This window comes from Desmodus rotundus, chromosome 12 (assembly GCF_022682495.2).
Source record: "Desmodus rotundus isolate HL8 chromosome 12, HLdesRot8A.1, whole genome shotgun sequence".
NCBI lineage: Eukaryota > Metazoa > Chordata > Mammalia > Chiroptera > Phyllostomidae > Desmodus > Desmodus rotundus.
The window spans coordinates 96,090,296-96,107,094 of record NC_071398.1 but is presented as its reverse complement, the minus strand read 5'-3'; the positions used below and the strand labels follow the sequence as shown (position 1 = coordinate 96,107,094).

Below are 16,799 nucleotides of genomic sequence, written 5' to 3'. Positions count from 1 at the left end.
TATAATCTGGTATAGTTAGTTTAGTAACATTGAGTATAAACTTTTATTTTGATACTTCATTTTAGGGGGAAATAGGTGTCATTTGTCTTAAATTACTTGAATCACAAATTATTATTTGCCCTAAATTTTGTGTTCTCTACACTCTCCTTTGTTTCCTTTTTAAATAAACATTATTTTTTAGAGCAGTTTCAGGTTCACAGCAAAACTGAGCAGAAAGTACAGAGTCTCTTTGTACCCCATCTCCACACGCACACACATACACACACACACAACCTCCCCATGCCAACCTCCCGTGCCAGAGGGGTGCCTACGTCACAACTGATGACCCTAAACCGACATGTTATTATCGCCCAAAGTCCGTAGTGGATGTGAGGGTTCTCGGGTCGTTGTACATTCTGCGTGTTTTGACAGCGGCGTAAGGACATGTATCCACCATCGCAGTCCCGTACGTGATCGTTTCATTGTCCTAAAAACCGCTCTGCCCTTTGTTTCCTTTTTAAGCTTTTTCCTCCTCTGGTACTGTTTTGACCTTCAGCTGTATTGTGGAGTAGCGCTTTGCCTCCTAATCCCTAAGGACAACATTGAGACAATAAATTCAGTATGATCACAGGTCTTTTCTTTTATTCTTACCTCGCTTTGAACAGGTGATGGAAAGTGAAGAGTTCATGCTGCTCCCAGCCAATCAGCTCATTGACATAATATCCAGCGATGAGCTAAACGTTCGCAGTGAAGAACAGGTGTTCAATGCAGTGATGGCCTGGGTCAAATACAGCATCCAAGAGAGACGTCCTCAGCTACCCCAGGTATCACGGAATGCTTCTCTCAGAAACTGCGTGGTGCTGCACGAGATAATATGTATTCGACTTGCAGGAAAACAAGGGAAAACAGATATTACTGTCCCTTACATGAGACTGCAAGACAGACCATCTGTTTCCAAATAACCAAGGAGATAAGTTCTCATCACTCAGAACTTGTTGCTCCCTTGCTTCCTCTCTACTTTGCATCGGCTCCAGATTTGGGCTATAACGCGGGTCAGAGCCTAAACAGTTCAAAAGGAACAAAAGGAAGCAAGGGTGGCCACTGTCACGCTTCCCTCCCTGCCGCTTGGACACCCCGTGACACTTTGAAGAGCAAAGGGATGACGTGGGACATATGTGGTCACGAAACGAAATGTTCGATGTTCTTATTATTATGACTGTAGTCCTTAGCAACTTAATAGGATATTCTTCTAGATTGTAGATTAGAGCCCAGTTACATAAGCTAACGACAGTAGCGCTCATAATGTTGCTGACAGCTTGAAGTAGCATCTCAGGTGACTGTTAGTGTGCTTTGTTTTCTGATTATTCTAATTGAATTGGTGCTTAGAGTACATTTAAATTTAGTTTAGTATTTATGCCTTCCCTCCCTATTCATTATAGAAAGTTAGATCAATTAATAGATTAATTCAGTTAGATCCCAAAGCAGTTGAAAATACGCCAAGGAAGCAAGGGTTAGGTGTTCTCTGAATTGCCTGGCGGATGGGCGCGTGAGCCTCTCAGAGTGTCCGTTCTCTCGCAGGTGCTGCAGCACGTCCGCCTGCCTTTGCTGAGTCCCAAGTTCCTGGTGGGCACTGTGGGCTCGGACCCCCTCATCAAGAGTGATGAAGAATGCAGGTACGGGAAAAGCTAACGGCCTAGCATTCCAACTTTCTCCTAATTTCCTTGTTTCTGTTGCTTCCTAAATGTTGTGTTTCCTAGTGCCGAAAGCAAGGCGGTATGTAGCAGGCTTTTCTTCTGGGCCAGGGTCAAGAGGAGCTGGAAGAAGAGGGGACTGAACTTCAGTGTTCCATCGCATTAGTTTTTCAGGTGTGGTGCTTATTGGGTAGAAGTGGCAATAAAGTAGTCTCTAAGATTTTACTGCAAGCTTGAATTTGAAGAGGCAGTGCTCTGCTAATATACTTGTTCTTGAGATAAATTACATAATGCTATTGATTCTGTCAAAAAGTATGGCCGGGGCACCTTGTCATTCCATCACACGCCCCATTAGGGAACAGGACTGGCCTTGCTTTCGGAGACTGTGGACGAAGTTAGAGATCTGCCACACTCCTAACGTGGCTGTGGAAGGGTTCCCACTAGAGTGCCACAATGTTTACTGATGGGAAGAAACACCAGTTGCTGTATTTACAAAGCAAACAAACAAAGCACCTACTTGGTTGGGCTGTCTCTGTAATGTATACATTACGTCCTGTATACTCTGTAAAATTTAGTCAGTCACTCTCCCCAGTTTGATAGGCTTTAAAGATGTGGGTTCAAATGTGAAACCATACGGTTTTTTTAACCATTTTTTCCTAGCTCGGGCCAGATACAAAAATGAAAGAGCAAGTCAGTACTTAGAACTCCTTCAGCTACACTGACTGACCTTTGGATCTGCCTTAATGACCGAGCAAGCATGTGCTCAGGCAGGGGCCCGGACAGAGGAAGGACACGTAGGTTCACTGCATTTCTTCTATAATCTGAAGTCTGTCTAACAGTGTTAGAGGGGCTTTAGATGTCTGTCTTTTAAATTTAAGAAACAGACCAGTGGCAGTTTCCCCCCAGACACTTACAGTACCAGAGGGAAGGCCACAGGAGTCGTGGAGCTGAAATCTGAGGAAACAGCACAAAGGTGCCCCTCCTGCACGAAGCGGAAATCAGATCGCCCTGATTCTGGGGCAGGAAGTAAAGGTGCTTAACGAAGTCCCTTGTTAGTTAAAGAAGCCCCTTCCTGATATTCTGACCTCACCATTATTGGCTGTGTGACCTTAGGCAAGTTACTGTAGCCTCTTTCTGCTACAGTTTGTTGGACTTTAAAGTTGGGATGTAACAGTACCTGTTTCATAGGGCTCCGGCAGGGGTTAGTGAGCTAGTTCCATACCGCACATGCTGTAAGTGGTGGTGTTACTATTAATGTGGATCAGCTTGCCGAGTGTCTGCTCTACAGTCCTCTTTTTAGGAACCCCTGAACAACTCAGTTAAAGACCAGCCATTAGGAGATCACAGTCTTTGTTTTTAATGCTGGGGAACTACAAAAGGCTCTTTGTCATCAGCTTGGGGGTTTTTTGGTTTTTGTTTTGGGGTTTTTTTTTTTTTGGTTTTGGTTTGTTTTTGTTTTTAAGATAAATAAACTCAGAAAGGGCCTAGCAAAGCCACATATTGGAAGTGCATTATTGGGTTATGCCTGGGGACTGGTCCAGCAGAAAAAAATTGCTCTTTGTAACATAAAATAACTAGAGAAGTGAAAATACAGTATAATTTAGCAAGTGCTTCCAGAGTTGAGAGAGAACAGGGTAACGGATGCAGTGGTCAGGCACTGCCTCATGCAAAGGACTTCTGTGAGTTCGAACAGAAGTAGTTGGCATTGTATTTAACAGGTATATTACTAGGGCCTTCTCATAAAATACCTTAATAGACAGAAAAAGTTTTGTTCATCCCCAGCAGACTTGTTGAGAGTAAGCCAGCCCGACAGTACCAGACAGCACATCAGTATTAAATGGTGGAAGAGTGTTTCTTTTTAGCCATCCAATTTTTGACCTAGTTTTATTACTTTAATCTAGCAAACATCAAGTGCATGGCTGATGTGCTGCTTTGCCAGAATCTAATAAAATGCATGAGAAATATATCTATAACCTGCAGAATCTAATAAAATAAATGAGAAAGCAAAACTTTGGGGGCTGCTCATCGAGTGGTAATTTTTTTAGTTTCCCCCAAGTTATCATTGGCCCCAAGCATGTTGAGTTTCAGGCCAGATCTGCACTAAGATATGAAGCCACGATGGGCATACCGATCAGTCCATGACTCCCAGTGTGACTGGCATCCCTGCTGTCACACTGTGACTCTAAAATGGGCTGGCGTTCGTGATTCAGTCTGACCCCTGCTTGCTCCCCTTTGCCGGTGTACACATTGCCGAACCGTACTGGGTGGGACTAAGAGTGTTATGGAGACATTCAGAATAAAGGCAGAATTTTCTCCACAGAGACCTGGTAGACGAGGCTAAAAACTATCTCCTGTTGCCCCAAGAACGACCGCTGATGCAAGGACCACGGACACGACCGCGGAAGCCTATCCGATGTGGAGAAGTGCTGTTTGCAGGTTTGGGTCTTACTGTACTGTACTGCGTGTGACTAAGCTGCACCTGCCCACACGAGGGACTGTCATGTGAGTGGTCCTTCGGACAGCTGTGCTGTGTGTCCACTGTCACAAGAAACACGCAAATCGTTATGGAGCTTGACTCTTAACTCGTGACCCCACACCAGTATTGTCCAGAACGGTGCTCTGTTTGGTGTCAACTGAAAACGCACTGCAGCGGGTGTTCTGTAATTGAGTCGTGTGCACTCATTTACAGTCCAGTGTGCAAGTACCCCACAAGCACCTGAAACCATCAGACTCAGCGTCTTACGTTAACCAGGTACACTCCGCCCCAGCTTGACTGCGCTGGGCCGAGCCCAAGGCAACCTGCTGTGCCGTTGGCTCCTGTTACCTGCCCTGAATGTGTGGATCCTGAGGAAAGCCAGTGAGAAGTTGCCCTCCACCCACCACAGTTAAGGGAAAAAGAACATCAGGTTTCATTGAAATCAGGATACTCAGTTAATAACTAACTGACAGGGAGTTTTGTGTGTGTTCATTTGAATTGTGTCCTAGGACATATGCCAGTTTCAGTATCAGAGAAAACATCTTAAATTCCAAAATATGATCTGGCTGCAAATGTGAGAGTTACGAGCATTTGTGACAAATCGAATAGCCTAATCATTAAACTCAGGCACAATTTAATAATGGAAGCCATTAAAACCAGCTTGTTATTGGATTACACGGTTCCAAATCAAATTAATATCAGTTCATAAACAGTATTCTTTGCTACCAAAGAAAAACATAGGTCTTTAAGAAACCAGTGCACTTAAGGAAAAATATTGCTGAAAAGGAACATATAGTATTAGTTGAATATCCTGATTTAAATGTACCATAATAAAATAAAATGTATACAGTACATTGAAGTTTGAAGAAAGAATGAATTTTCAAATCCATCTAGAAGGTTAGACACATTCCTGTTTTAGTCTAGCACAGAAAGTTACTGAGATCCCCTAGAAAACAGTAGTTTCCAAATGTTTCGAGGTTTAAGTATCCTTGGACTTCCCTTTTTAAGCTCCAGAATCCGGCGCCTGCTTGGACGGCCTGACAGAGTAACGCTGTGTCTGCCGCAGCCACACGTTTGCTCAGGGCTCCCTCAGCGAGGCTTTACGGAACTGTTTGAGCTCATTACTCCGAGTGACACGTGTGAAAAATGTTCCCTCTTCAGAACCTTTTCTGATTTAAGTGTTATGTTGGATATTATAGAATTCAGTACAGGCTACAGTTTAAACAGAAAGCAAAATACTTTGTAACATAAATCATAAGAACTTTCGTGTTATTTTTAGATACAGGAGGACCTAGTAAGAGGTCATAAGAGTCAAAATCATTCTCCCCTAACAGAGTAAACACAGAAAGAGCAGACTTATGAATTAGGGTGCTTCTTTTGGTTCTTAATTACACATGATATTTATGTCATGTTTTATGCCTTAGAAAGCAGTTTCATGTATGTTGTTTCACTTTAAGATTTTCATTCCTCACTTTACAAATTGGTAGTGTGCAGGATTTTGTCAAGATCACATAGGTTAGTAGAGGTAACGGTCAAGCCCCCGTTTTCTAACTGAATTCACGGTTTTAGTCATTAAATGTCACAGTAACTCCCAGTCTGACTTGGATTGGTATCCTTGCCCTTCTTGGTAAATGGACCTAATACTAACTTATGTAGAATATTAAAATGTAGCAACCCCAGGGGAGTAAGTAAAAGTCAGCATGTTTTGATCTTCTAGAGACAGTCGGTGAGTCCTAGCATTAGGTCTCAGTGTAAGGTTAGCAGTGAATACACACTCGCTGCTTTAGGGCGGGCGTTCTCCTGACCGTGTCTGTTGTTGCCCCAGTCGGCGGCTGGTGCAGTGGAGATGCCATATCCAGTGTAGAACGCTATGACCCGCAGACCAACGAATGGCGAATGGTAGCTTCCATGAGCAAACGGCGATGTGGGGTCGGGGTCAGTGTTCTCGATGACCTGCTATACGCAGTCGGCGGCCACGACGGATCCTCCTATCTCAATAGCGTTGAAAGGTGAGTAAGGTCGGTTTTAACCTTTCTTCTCTGCTATTCACAGTTCCATTGGGGACGTTACTTAGGGAACAGAGAGGACTTGCTGCTTTAGTGCTGCCTCTGTGGCACTAGTTGGTGGCCTAGACCACTTAGCGTCACACACGAGTCCTTTGTGAGCTGACCTCCACCTGCTTTTCCAGTCTGCCTTCCCTGGGCACCAGTGCGCCCTCAACACGGACACGCTACTGCAGACCCACTAAATTTCTTGCTGGTCCTTGGACATGCTGTCCTCTTTCATGCCTACTGAGTGGTATCATTTATGTAAAGAAAACATACTTGCACATAAAGAATATATATGTGGATAGGTATATACCATTTAAAAGTATTTTACTGACAAGTCTTATAGGATGTACACGAAAATGGGAAAAGACCAGAAATCAAGTGTAACTCAAAGGGAACTTTACTTTTATATATAACATTCTGAAAATTTTTTCAAAAAAAGATTTTTTTTGACTGGTGTAGCTCAGTTGTAGCTCAGTGGGTTGGGCATCGTCCTGCAAACCTAAAGGTCGCCAGTTTGATTCCCGGTCAGGGCACGTGCTGGGTTGCAGGCCAGGTCCCCAGTTGTGGGTGTGCGAGACGCAACCACACACTAATGTTTCTCTCCCTCTCTCTCCCTTACCCTCTCTCTAAAAATAACTAAGTAAAATCTTTAAAAAATTGTATTTATATGTAACTTCTTTAAGTAAAAATGAATATAAAAATAAAAACATAAATTAGACTTTCATACGCTTTAGTTATTAACCAGTCACATTTAGGGGCAGATCATACATATATCATATGTCAGCGAATAGGTAAACGCGGCCGTGCTTTATTTGTGTAAAGCAAACTCTGGTCTTGGTGTTCTCGGCAGGTATGACCCCAAGACCAACCAGTGGAGCAGTGACGTGGCTCCCACGAGCACGTGCAGGACAAGTGTGGGCGTGGCAGTGCTCGGAGGCTTTCTCTACGCTGTCGGAGGCCAGGACGGCGTGTCTTGTCTCAACATTGTTGAGAGGTGAGTTTTTCCCAGTCATTTTCCATTGTTTAATAGCATACAGGAAGCTCTTTAAAAGAAACAAGTTAGGACACTAGGGGATCCATCATGTAGTAGATTCCCCATGGGCTTTAAGGAAAATGTTTTCAGTTGATCTTGAAGTCTAGGATGCGGAAAGATATAACCTGAATTTTAAACTCTATGTTACACTGATTGGGACTAACAGTAAAGCATTGGAATCATACCTTAAATGCACTCCATGTGTAGGATCAAGCCCCCCGCTTCTGGGGTCTGCTCTGACTTCCTCCCCGGCACTCAGAGTGCACGCAGTGGAAGCCCACCCAGACTTCTCCCAGAGAGGTGAGGACTGCAGTACCCGTCCTTTGTCCAGCACAGACTCCAAGTCTTGTAAAGACTCCAGGTGACCTTAGGGAAATGTGGGTGAGCTGCCGAGGGTTCCTTTATACTTTCACAAATCAGTTAACTTCAGGGAAATAGATTCTGTCCCCAGTGTTGTGCCCATCAGTTTTTGCCATTCCACCCTAGAAATTAGATTTTGGAGTCTCACATGCTGAGATTGCTGGCAGGAGCGCACCATCTCTCCTCCTCGCTTCTTAAGAAAGAGATGCTCAGGGCTCCAGAATTCCTGAAGTTGCTTTCCCTAGTTGGGTTGCCATGTTTGAGTTGAAGAGTTTCACTCTGTCTCAAATGGAGATAAAGTTGCAGGTAACTCTTAAAGCTATTCTAGTTCCCTTTTACCTGTCTGTCAAGAAACTTATTTCTCCACTTTCAAAACTCTGTAGGAGGATTCTGCAAAGATACGATAGCAACAGCATAATTTTCTAATCTCTCCAAATTCCCACATAAAAATAAATAAAGCAATAGATAGCCAAGCTAAAAATGTGTGGACAAGTGATGGAACTTGTTTGCATGGTAATGTGACTGTTCTCAACACTTAAAAGTGGTTACAATAGTAAACTGTATGTATATTTACCACAATTTTAAAAAGCCCTATGGACAATTAAAATAAAGTAGGGGAAAGGTGTATCCATGAACCCCAAAAACCAAATGGGCAAAGACAAACTACCGGTAGTGATGTGCTTGTCTGTGGAGGAGAAACAGAGACGCAGTCAGAAGCCTGACAGATGTAAGTGCAGAAACCCCCCCGAGAGCTGACAGGTATTTACTAAGTAGCGTAAGAGGAAAATTATGAACAGCTGCAACGAAGAAGGGCTTTGCTCGTTCCCCATAGAGAGCAAGGCACAGGACCCTCAATACAATCTGAAGGACAAGGACTTAGAAGGGGCTTTCTCAGCCTCAGCACTACTGACATTTTGGGGCAGATAACGCCTTGGTGTCCTGGGCTGTCCTGTGCGTTGCAGGATGTTTAACAGAACCCTTGGCCTCTACCCACCAAGTGCCTGTAGCACATGCTTCATGTGGCAACCCAGCCATCTCTAGATTTGCCAGATGTCTGGGGAGCGGGGGGGGTGGGGGGGGTGGGGGGGGCAGAATGACCCCAGCTGAGACCCAGTCAGAATGACCTTCCAGGACAGAGTGCACACTTCTGGGTGTGGAGTCAAAATCAAGCAGGATAAGGACAACAGATAAAATGAAAAGAGAAGGCCAAGATCAAAAGAGGGGCAGTGAGTAAAGCCAATACGTCTCAAGAGGCAACCAGGGAACTTTTTTAATGCTACATGAAAAACAAGAGGGAGCTTCATGAAGTTAGAAAAATTATCACAAACCACTCACCCACCCCTTCCAAAAGTTCAGGAAAACTCATTCTATATAAAAATTAGCAACAGCAAAGTATTGAGGTTAGATCCGATATAAAGTGAATGTAAGAAGTGCCCTGGCTGGTGTGGCTCAGTGGATTGAGTGCTGGCCTGTGAACCAAAGGGCTGCTGGTTCGATTCCTGGTCAGGGCGCATGCCTGGGTTGTGGGCCCCCAGTAGCAGGTGCACGAGAGGCAACCACACATGGATGTTTCTCTCCCTCTCCTTTTCCCTCCCTTCCCCTCTGTCTAAAAATAAAATCTGAAAAAAAAAGTAAGAAGCAGCAGCAGAATAACATCTCTGTAGACAGTGAAAACAGCAGGAAGACACACCTAGAGAACAGATCAAAATGTAATCAACTATTTCAAAAGTGCTAAAAAGATGTTAGGCAAATGATGTAAGATATAAAGACGCTACACGAGCCAGAATTAGAAGTGTATTTTTGTGAATCTGACTCCAAAGATAAGAGAAACAAGCAAAAATGAACGAGTAGAACTACATCAAACTAAAAAGCTTTTGCATGGCAAAAGAATCCATTGCCAAAATGAAAAGGCAACTTACTGAATGGCAGAAGATATTTGCAAATCATACATTCAACAAGGAGTTAGTTTCCAAAATATAGATGGGGCAAAAGTAGGTTTATAGTTGTTTGTATGAAAAATCATGCGATAATTTATAAATAATAATACAAGATAAGCTCTACGTTTCACGTACACAACTGTAAACCTACTTTTGCCCCACCCGAAGAACTCATACAACTAATCCTCAGAGAGACGCAAGTTAAAACCACAGTGAGATACCACCTCACAGCTGTCGGAATGGCTGCCATCAGTAAATCAGCAAATAAGGAGGACAGGTGAGGATGTGGAGAAAAGGGAGCCCTCGGGCACTATGGAAAACAATATGGAGTTTCCTCAAAAAATTAAGACTAGAACTACCATATGATCCAGCAGTTCCTCTTCTGGGTATTTACCCACGGAATACAAAAACACTAATTTGAAAAGATATACGCACCCTTACGTTCATGCAACATTATTCACAACAGCCAAGACATGGAACTACCTAGGTGTCCCCCAGGAAATGAGCAGGTAAAGATGAGGCGGTGCAGGCGTACCGCGGAGCACTGCTCAGTCACGAAAAAGAATGAAATCTCACCACCTGCGACAACGTGGATGGACCTTGAGGGTGTTATGCTCAGTGACATAAGTCAAAGAAACACAACTACCATCTGATTTCACTGATATGTGGAATCTAAAAATATAAAGCAAGCAAAACAAAGCAAAAACAGACTCATAGATAGGAAGAACAGATTAGTGGGTACCAGAGGGGAAGCAGGTTGGGGGTGGGCAAGCGGGTGGAGGGGGTCAAGTGTATGGTGATGGACAGTAACTAGACTTTTGGTGGGGATCGTTTTGTAGTGTATACAGATGTTAAATTATAATGTTTTGTACTTGAATCTTAAATAATTTTATATACCAATCTTCCCCAATTTTTTTTAAAGATAAAGATTTTTTTTAAAGCCCTGTTTGAGTGGCTAAGTCAGTTAGAACACCAAGGTGGCAGGTTCAGTCCCCTGACGGGGCACATACAAGAATCAACCCGTGAATGCATAAATAAGTGGGACAACAGATCGCTGTTTCTCTGTCTCTCCCTCTCTCCCTTTCCTGCTCTCCCTCTCTCTCTCAACATTAATAAATAAAATTTTTTAAAGATTTTGTTTTAAAAAAGAATGTGCTCTGTCTCCCTCACTTGTTTCCTAAGATCACGGGCTATCATTTTTTAGTATTGTCTACTTTATATTTCCCATAATATTAATGTAGTTAGCCACATGGTACTTACTAATAAACTAACAGAATTTCCCACCTTTGTAATAAAATAAAGTGCTCAGCACATACTCTAAATAATTTGTCATACTTATTTATTAACACTAGTGATTTACCGATTAGTCTCCAGGAAAGAAAATAGAAACTGTACCACATTAAATATTCGATATTAAAAACTTAGCCAGCAGATATTGAAGGGCTGGCAAGAACGTGAGAAGAGCCCAGTGAAGGTAACCATGGAGCCCAGGGCTGGGGAGACCGAGGAGAGAGGTCAGCGGTGGTGGGGCCCAGACGTGTGGAGGAGGGGCCCACAGAGCAAGGCCCATCAGCGCTTCAGGAGAGGGTGCCCGGAGCAGCTGGGATGTACACTCAACGCAGGGGTCTCTGCCTGGCTGGCTTGGGAAGGTGGTATTTTCCAAAGGTGGTTACAGTAGTGCATGCCACCTCACATGCTCTTCATACGGCCTGACTTGGACCCTCTTGTTCCCGAAAGGTGGGGCCGGCTTACAAGTAGGGAGAAGGCAGCGCTACACGATTTCTGAGGCTGGATCTCTTGGGCACTCACGCAGAAGCTCTCACTTTTGAGCTGTGGGAGGGTGCCCTGCTGGGAGGAAGCACAGGGAGGCCACAGGGAGAGGTACCTAGCCAGTCCCACTGCCCCAGCACCCTGTCTTTCCAGCCCCAGCAACCACCTGAGACACTGGAGCCCCAGCTTCCCTGGGGAGCCCTTCCCTGTGGACACATGAGCTAAGGAAAGGACTCTTTTAAGCCCTCGAGTTTCAGGGGATTCGTTTCACAGCGGTAGACTACTGGGACACTGGCACTCAAACCTGAGGAGCTCGTTTTGACAGTGCCAGAGAGGGCCAGAAATGGAAATCGCAGGTACAGAATGGAGGGCCGTCGCTGAGACGACAATGACAGGGTCCTTTCCCCTCGGGACCCACTGTCCAGGCCTCCCTTTCGGCGGAGTGCAACGGAGAGCCAGCCTGGCGCAGAAGGAGAGTTGCTTTCAGGGCACTGGCCACGGCAGCAGAGGTCAGAGTACAGAGCAGCTCACACCTGACACAGGCACAGACTCTGCGAGGTTTTTTCCCTAACTAGGTCCATGTGTTAGCTGCTCTCGGTGCATTTGACCATAGCACGTCTGTGTCCTTAGCATCTGCGGTGTGATTTCACGCTCGTGGAAAGGGCTTCACGTACTACAAACACGTGTGCGATCTGTGGTTTCTCTCACGGCAGGTACGACCCAAAGGAGAACAAGTGGACCCGAGTGGCTTCCATGAGCACGCGGAGACTAGGCGTGGCCGTGGCCGTGTTAGGAGGCTTTTTGTATGCCGTAGGTGGCTCTGATGGCACATCTCCACTCAACACAGGTCAGTCCCTTCCACAGTCCGTATGGTTCCCCCAGAGCAACACAATTTCCTCAGGAGAGTTCCCCCTACGAAAAGTGTAATGAAGTCCAGCTTACCTTGTCATTTACCGGGGACATTATCTTCCCTCTTAGAGAGAGTGCAGCTCTTCACTCGCCCCCCGCTCCTAGGCAGCCAGTCCGCTAGTGTATCCACACAATCTTGCCTTCTCCCTCTGCTTTCCAAGCTGTTGGGAATGTTTAATGAACAAAATAAATATTTTCTTAATAGTCTTATTTCCCTCCCCTCGGCTTCTCTCCTTAGGAAACAAAAAACAAAAACAAAACCTCCCGTATTGTAATCTGGGAACAAATAAAAACATAGCTACCAGCAGGTTTATGTATTAATCCTTTCTATGTAGAGATCATAGATGTCTCCACCTGAGATTTGTCGGTGTGGCCCCCGGTCAGATTCACTGCCAAATCTTTCTCGTCAGTGGCTCAGAATGCAGCGGGAATGTAGACAAGGCGTACAAAGCAGTCTGATTCTGACAATAAGTTATTAGAATAAAATGGTGCTTACAGGCCGTATACTCTAACCCCCATTTAAAGATAAGAGACTGAGGCCCCAAGTCCCCCAGCTAACGCGTCCTAGGCAGAACTGGAACTCGGAACCCCGACCCAGCGCAGCCCTTTTCCCACACCACACCTGGAAGAAACCACGCCCTGGTGAGAGCGTGGTGGTGCCGTCCAAAGGTACACGAGTCCTGCTCGGAAGCAAGGTCAAAGCACATAACGAGAATGCGTTACCGCATCGTTGCAGAGGCTGCGAAGAAAACTAGAGGTGAGAGGAAGTGGCTGATGGCCACTCACTGGTTTTCTTTTCCCTGCAGTGGAGCGCTACAATCCTCAGGAAAACAGGTGGCACACCATAGCACCCATGGGGACCCGGAGGAAACACCTAGGCTGTGCGGTGTATCAGGACATGATCTATGCCGTAGGGGGCAGAGACGACACTACAGAGCTTAGCAGTGCCGAGAGGTACAACCCCAGGACTAACCAGTGGTCTCCGGTGGTGGCTATGACATCCCGCCGCAGCGGAGTAAGTGCCCAGCTATGGAAATCTGTGAAAATCCAGCACCACGAGAGGGCTGTGCAGGAGGAGCGCCCTGATCTGTAAAATAGAATACACTGGGACCGTGAGGAGGTGCACTGCTTAGGCAAAACAGGCTCTGTTACTTTTGTACTGGGGAAATCTCGATTGCTGTTACCAAGTAGTTAAATATCTTACATTTGATCATACCTTTAATTAGAGAACTCTCTGAAAGGCATCTCCCTGTCTTAGCTGCCACCGACTAACTTCAGCCGTGTTCATCTGTATCTGTTAGAGCTGAGTATTCCTACCTAACATTTCTAGGTGATATTCCAAGGCACCGGCGCACCTGAACAGTACGAATGTTCAGGAAGAAACACGCCCGGCCCCGCCACCAGTCTCCACAAGCCGGCTGGAGGCCATCCCATCTATATATAGCACAGGCCCGAAGGGGCAGGCCTGTGTCCTGTTCTAGACTTCACCCACCCTGAGACGTTGGCTCCGAGGGAGATGTAACCCACAAACCAGATCCTGGCAGGAGTCCACCCGTGGAGGACCACGAGGGGAGAACCAGCAGTAGCTGAAGGCTCCCAAACCTGCGGATAAAGGGAGGCAGTCCTGGTTTGCACACGTCGGGGCACCAGTGCCGGGCATCACAAGTCAGGGCATCCCGTAGCTGGGGCTCTTTGATACAGGCTCTTAGTTGCATCCCTGCTGTTTTCACTGCTCAATCTGTTGATTATATTTTCACTCATTTCGTGAATATTTACTAAGTGCTCTCTGTGTGCTGGGAAAGCAAAACTGAGGACAGTACGATACTATCCTCGAGGAGCTCCCATTTCAGTGAAGAAAATGTTCACAGCTAATGACAAAAAACAAATCCTAGAGTAGCGGCTTGTGCATTAATTAAAGGAGAACATGGGAGAATATCCTTAATGCTTTTGGGGCAGTGAAGAGACTTATCAGAGAAAGTAGCACCTAGGCTAGGTCACGAAAGGAGAGTGAGATTTTCTAGAAGAGGGGAAGAAAACACCAGCCAGGTGACAACATGTGCACAAGTACGGAGATGAGAAAACTGTGCAGCCTCGTCTGGGACTAGGAATCCACCCAGTGTTGCTGCTGCAGTCCAGGTGCGCGGGGTGGCGCCACCCACAGGCTCGCGTGGGTTTCTGGAGGACCTCGGTGACATGAAAACGACTCAGACTCATGCTTAGGTGGCAGGAAGTCCTGGAAAGTTTCTAGAGACTGACCGCATGGTTAGATCTGTGTTTTAAAATTACTTTTCATGGCAATTTAGATAGTGGGTTAAAACAGGTAAATACCAGAAGAAGTGAAAAAGCAGGTTGGAGGTTCTTGTTTACTCCCAGTGAATGCTTTTCCTAAAATTTAGTAAATACATGTTGTCAACTTTGTAAATATTCTAATTGAATATATAATTTGATAGTTCCCATAATTTAATAGATTTTTGCTTTTCCCTCTGTAACACAGACAAAAATCTATTAAATAATCCAGTAAAGCAAACAAATCAAGTAAACCGGAGGTAAGGCCATGAAGAATTGTCTTTTGTTAGAGAGAGTTGTCTAGAAACCATGCCACCTGTCCCCAGGGGTCCGTTTCTTCAGCAGCCACTGTGTTTGGTCCTATAGGTCGGCCTGGCCGTGGTGAACGGACAGCTCATGGCTGTAGGAGGTTTTGACGGCACCACGTACTTAAAGACCATCGAAGTTTTCGACCCTGATGCCAATACATGGAGGTGAGCTTTCGGCTTTGCTGCGGATCACCCCGCCTCTTGGTCAGCACGCGGCACTGCCCCCTGCAGTTCTCTGCAGGGGCTGAAGTTCCCAGATGTGACAGCTTCCTTGGGCTTATTGCTTTCAAGTGGCTAACATGTTACAAAATTCTCTTTGGTAACTGTTCAGTTTCAGAATTAGAAATGGCAGGAACAGGAAAAAAAATCTCCTCTCTGTACGCATCACATTTAGCCGAGGACACTAAGGCACCGAGAAGCAAAACGGCTTTTCTCACCAAGCTGGTGACCCAGCGCGAGTTAGCCCAGATCTCCGCTCTCAGTCTATCAGTGCTGCGGCTTCTGGTGCCCCTGTGGGTGCCCTGTGCCCCGGGACACACATTTCAGCTGCTTTTAAAAATATTTGACTTCATTTTAAAACCAGTATTTTACCTTGAGCCTTTAAAATCTACTTTAAACTATTCTATTTTAAAGTCTAGTAAATTTAAAATCACTTTTAGGTGGAGGCTACATCTTACTTAAGAGAGTTAATTATGTTAAGCTATATCAGTTTAATTTTACTTGGCCTTTAAATCTTTGATTGTCTAACAAGTCCCTGCTAAGTACTTAAATGGTTCTTATAAATTCACGTAATCAGGTGACCGTGCATTTATTCTAAATATTCAGTCACTTTTACAAACTTAGCAAAATTCTCTTAAGCCTCTAAACTTAAAAATCAATCACATATTTTACGCTTGATTCACAAACTAATCGGATAGATGCTTTAATATGCCAATGTTTCTTAAACATTATAAAAACTTAAAATGTCAAATATTCTCAAACTTAACATAAAATATCAATACTGTGAGTTCAATGCACTTTATATCTGTAGTCAATTCTAAATACTGGCCTTCTGAGCAAACAGTTTTACCTTCCACGCAATCTGGGGTGTTTCGCAATAAACTGGGCTTATTTGCCTAATCAAATCTAGGGTAGCTGTCCCCCCCACCCCCCCGCAACCACATCACCCACAGCCACGGCCTGGACGTGAGCCCTGAGGCAGCATCCTGGACGACTGCTCACAACCGTGACGGGTCCGGTGAGGTCTGTGTCAGTCACCTCGCCAAAGGGGCCAGTCTCAGAGTCGGTCCCTGCTGTGCTCTCAGTGTCCGTTCCCTAATGCTGAGCCTGCGACTCCCCACTCGGATTTTCCATCAGGTTGAGATTCAGCGAATGAATTTACTGTGTTCTTTTTATCGTCTTCATCTCTGGGAAAGCCAGAACTTCTACATATATTTAGGAGACATTCTTTGGACTCTGCTTCTCTCTCATGGCTCTGTATGGCTCAGTGGTCACAATAACGACAGACTAATGACACTGTAGCACTTTTTGCTTCTACATTTCATTTTCACAGCCTGTTCATTAAGTTCATTACCAGGCTTTCCAATTGCAGTTCTCATGTGCCGTGGACATGACCACAAAACATTTTCCCACCAAGTTTTCTTTCTGCTACGTTGCCAGCATTCAGCCTATGGGGAACATTAAACATCATGTATACATATAAAAATATAAATTACTTTTTCTTACTCAGTAAATATATATATATGTAGTTTAAAGTGTGGGTGTGAAAATAATATAGCCCAGGCCCAAACTAGACACAAACACATAGAATCTGTGATTCTGTATGATTTTCGGCAGTCTAGGTGTAAAGTCATACATTATGATGTGAGAAGTAACAGGTATAAAGGTCATGTCTACTCTTATTAAAACAGTCCCTTGTAAGTGAGAGCATTTCATTCAGTGTCTGAAATAATTCCGCCACCTGCCAGTGCTCAATTCTAGCTGCTGATCTTTGGAAGAG

General features: G+C 44.9%; 1 protein-coding gene and 1 non-coding gene across 2 annotated transcripts in view; both read left to right on the top strand.

Moving 5' to 3' along the window:
• KLHL20 (kelch like family member 20) overlaps positions 1–16,799 on the top strand; it is a 36,878-nt gene that overhangs the window by 14,621 nt on the left and 5,458 nt on the right. Inside the window, exons 4-11 of the mRNA XM_024553325.3 lie at positions 645–803; positions 1,558–1,652; positions 3,991–4,106; positions 5,972–6,155; positions 7,048–7,191; positions 12,011–12,144; positions 13,013–13,221; positions 14,859–14,965. Coding sequence (XP_024409093.1) covers positions 645–803; positions 1,558–1,652; positions 3,991–4,106; positions 5,972–6,155; positions 7,048–7,191; positions 12,011–12,144; positions 13,013–13,221; positions 14,859–14,965 — 1,148 coding nt within the window. The remainder of the gene's footprint in view (positions 1–644; positions 804–1,557; positions 1,653–3,990; positions 4,107–5,971; positions 6,156–7,047; positions 7,192–12,010; positions 12,145–13,012; positions 13,222–14,858; positions 14,966–16,799) is intronic.
• LOC112299202 (small nucleolar RNA SNORA32) lies at positions 16,364–16,482 on the top strand. The gene has a single exon (XR_002974235.1). It is a non-coding gene; the product is annotated as a small nucleolar RNA SNORA32 (small nucleolar RNA).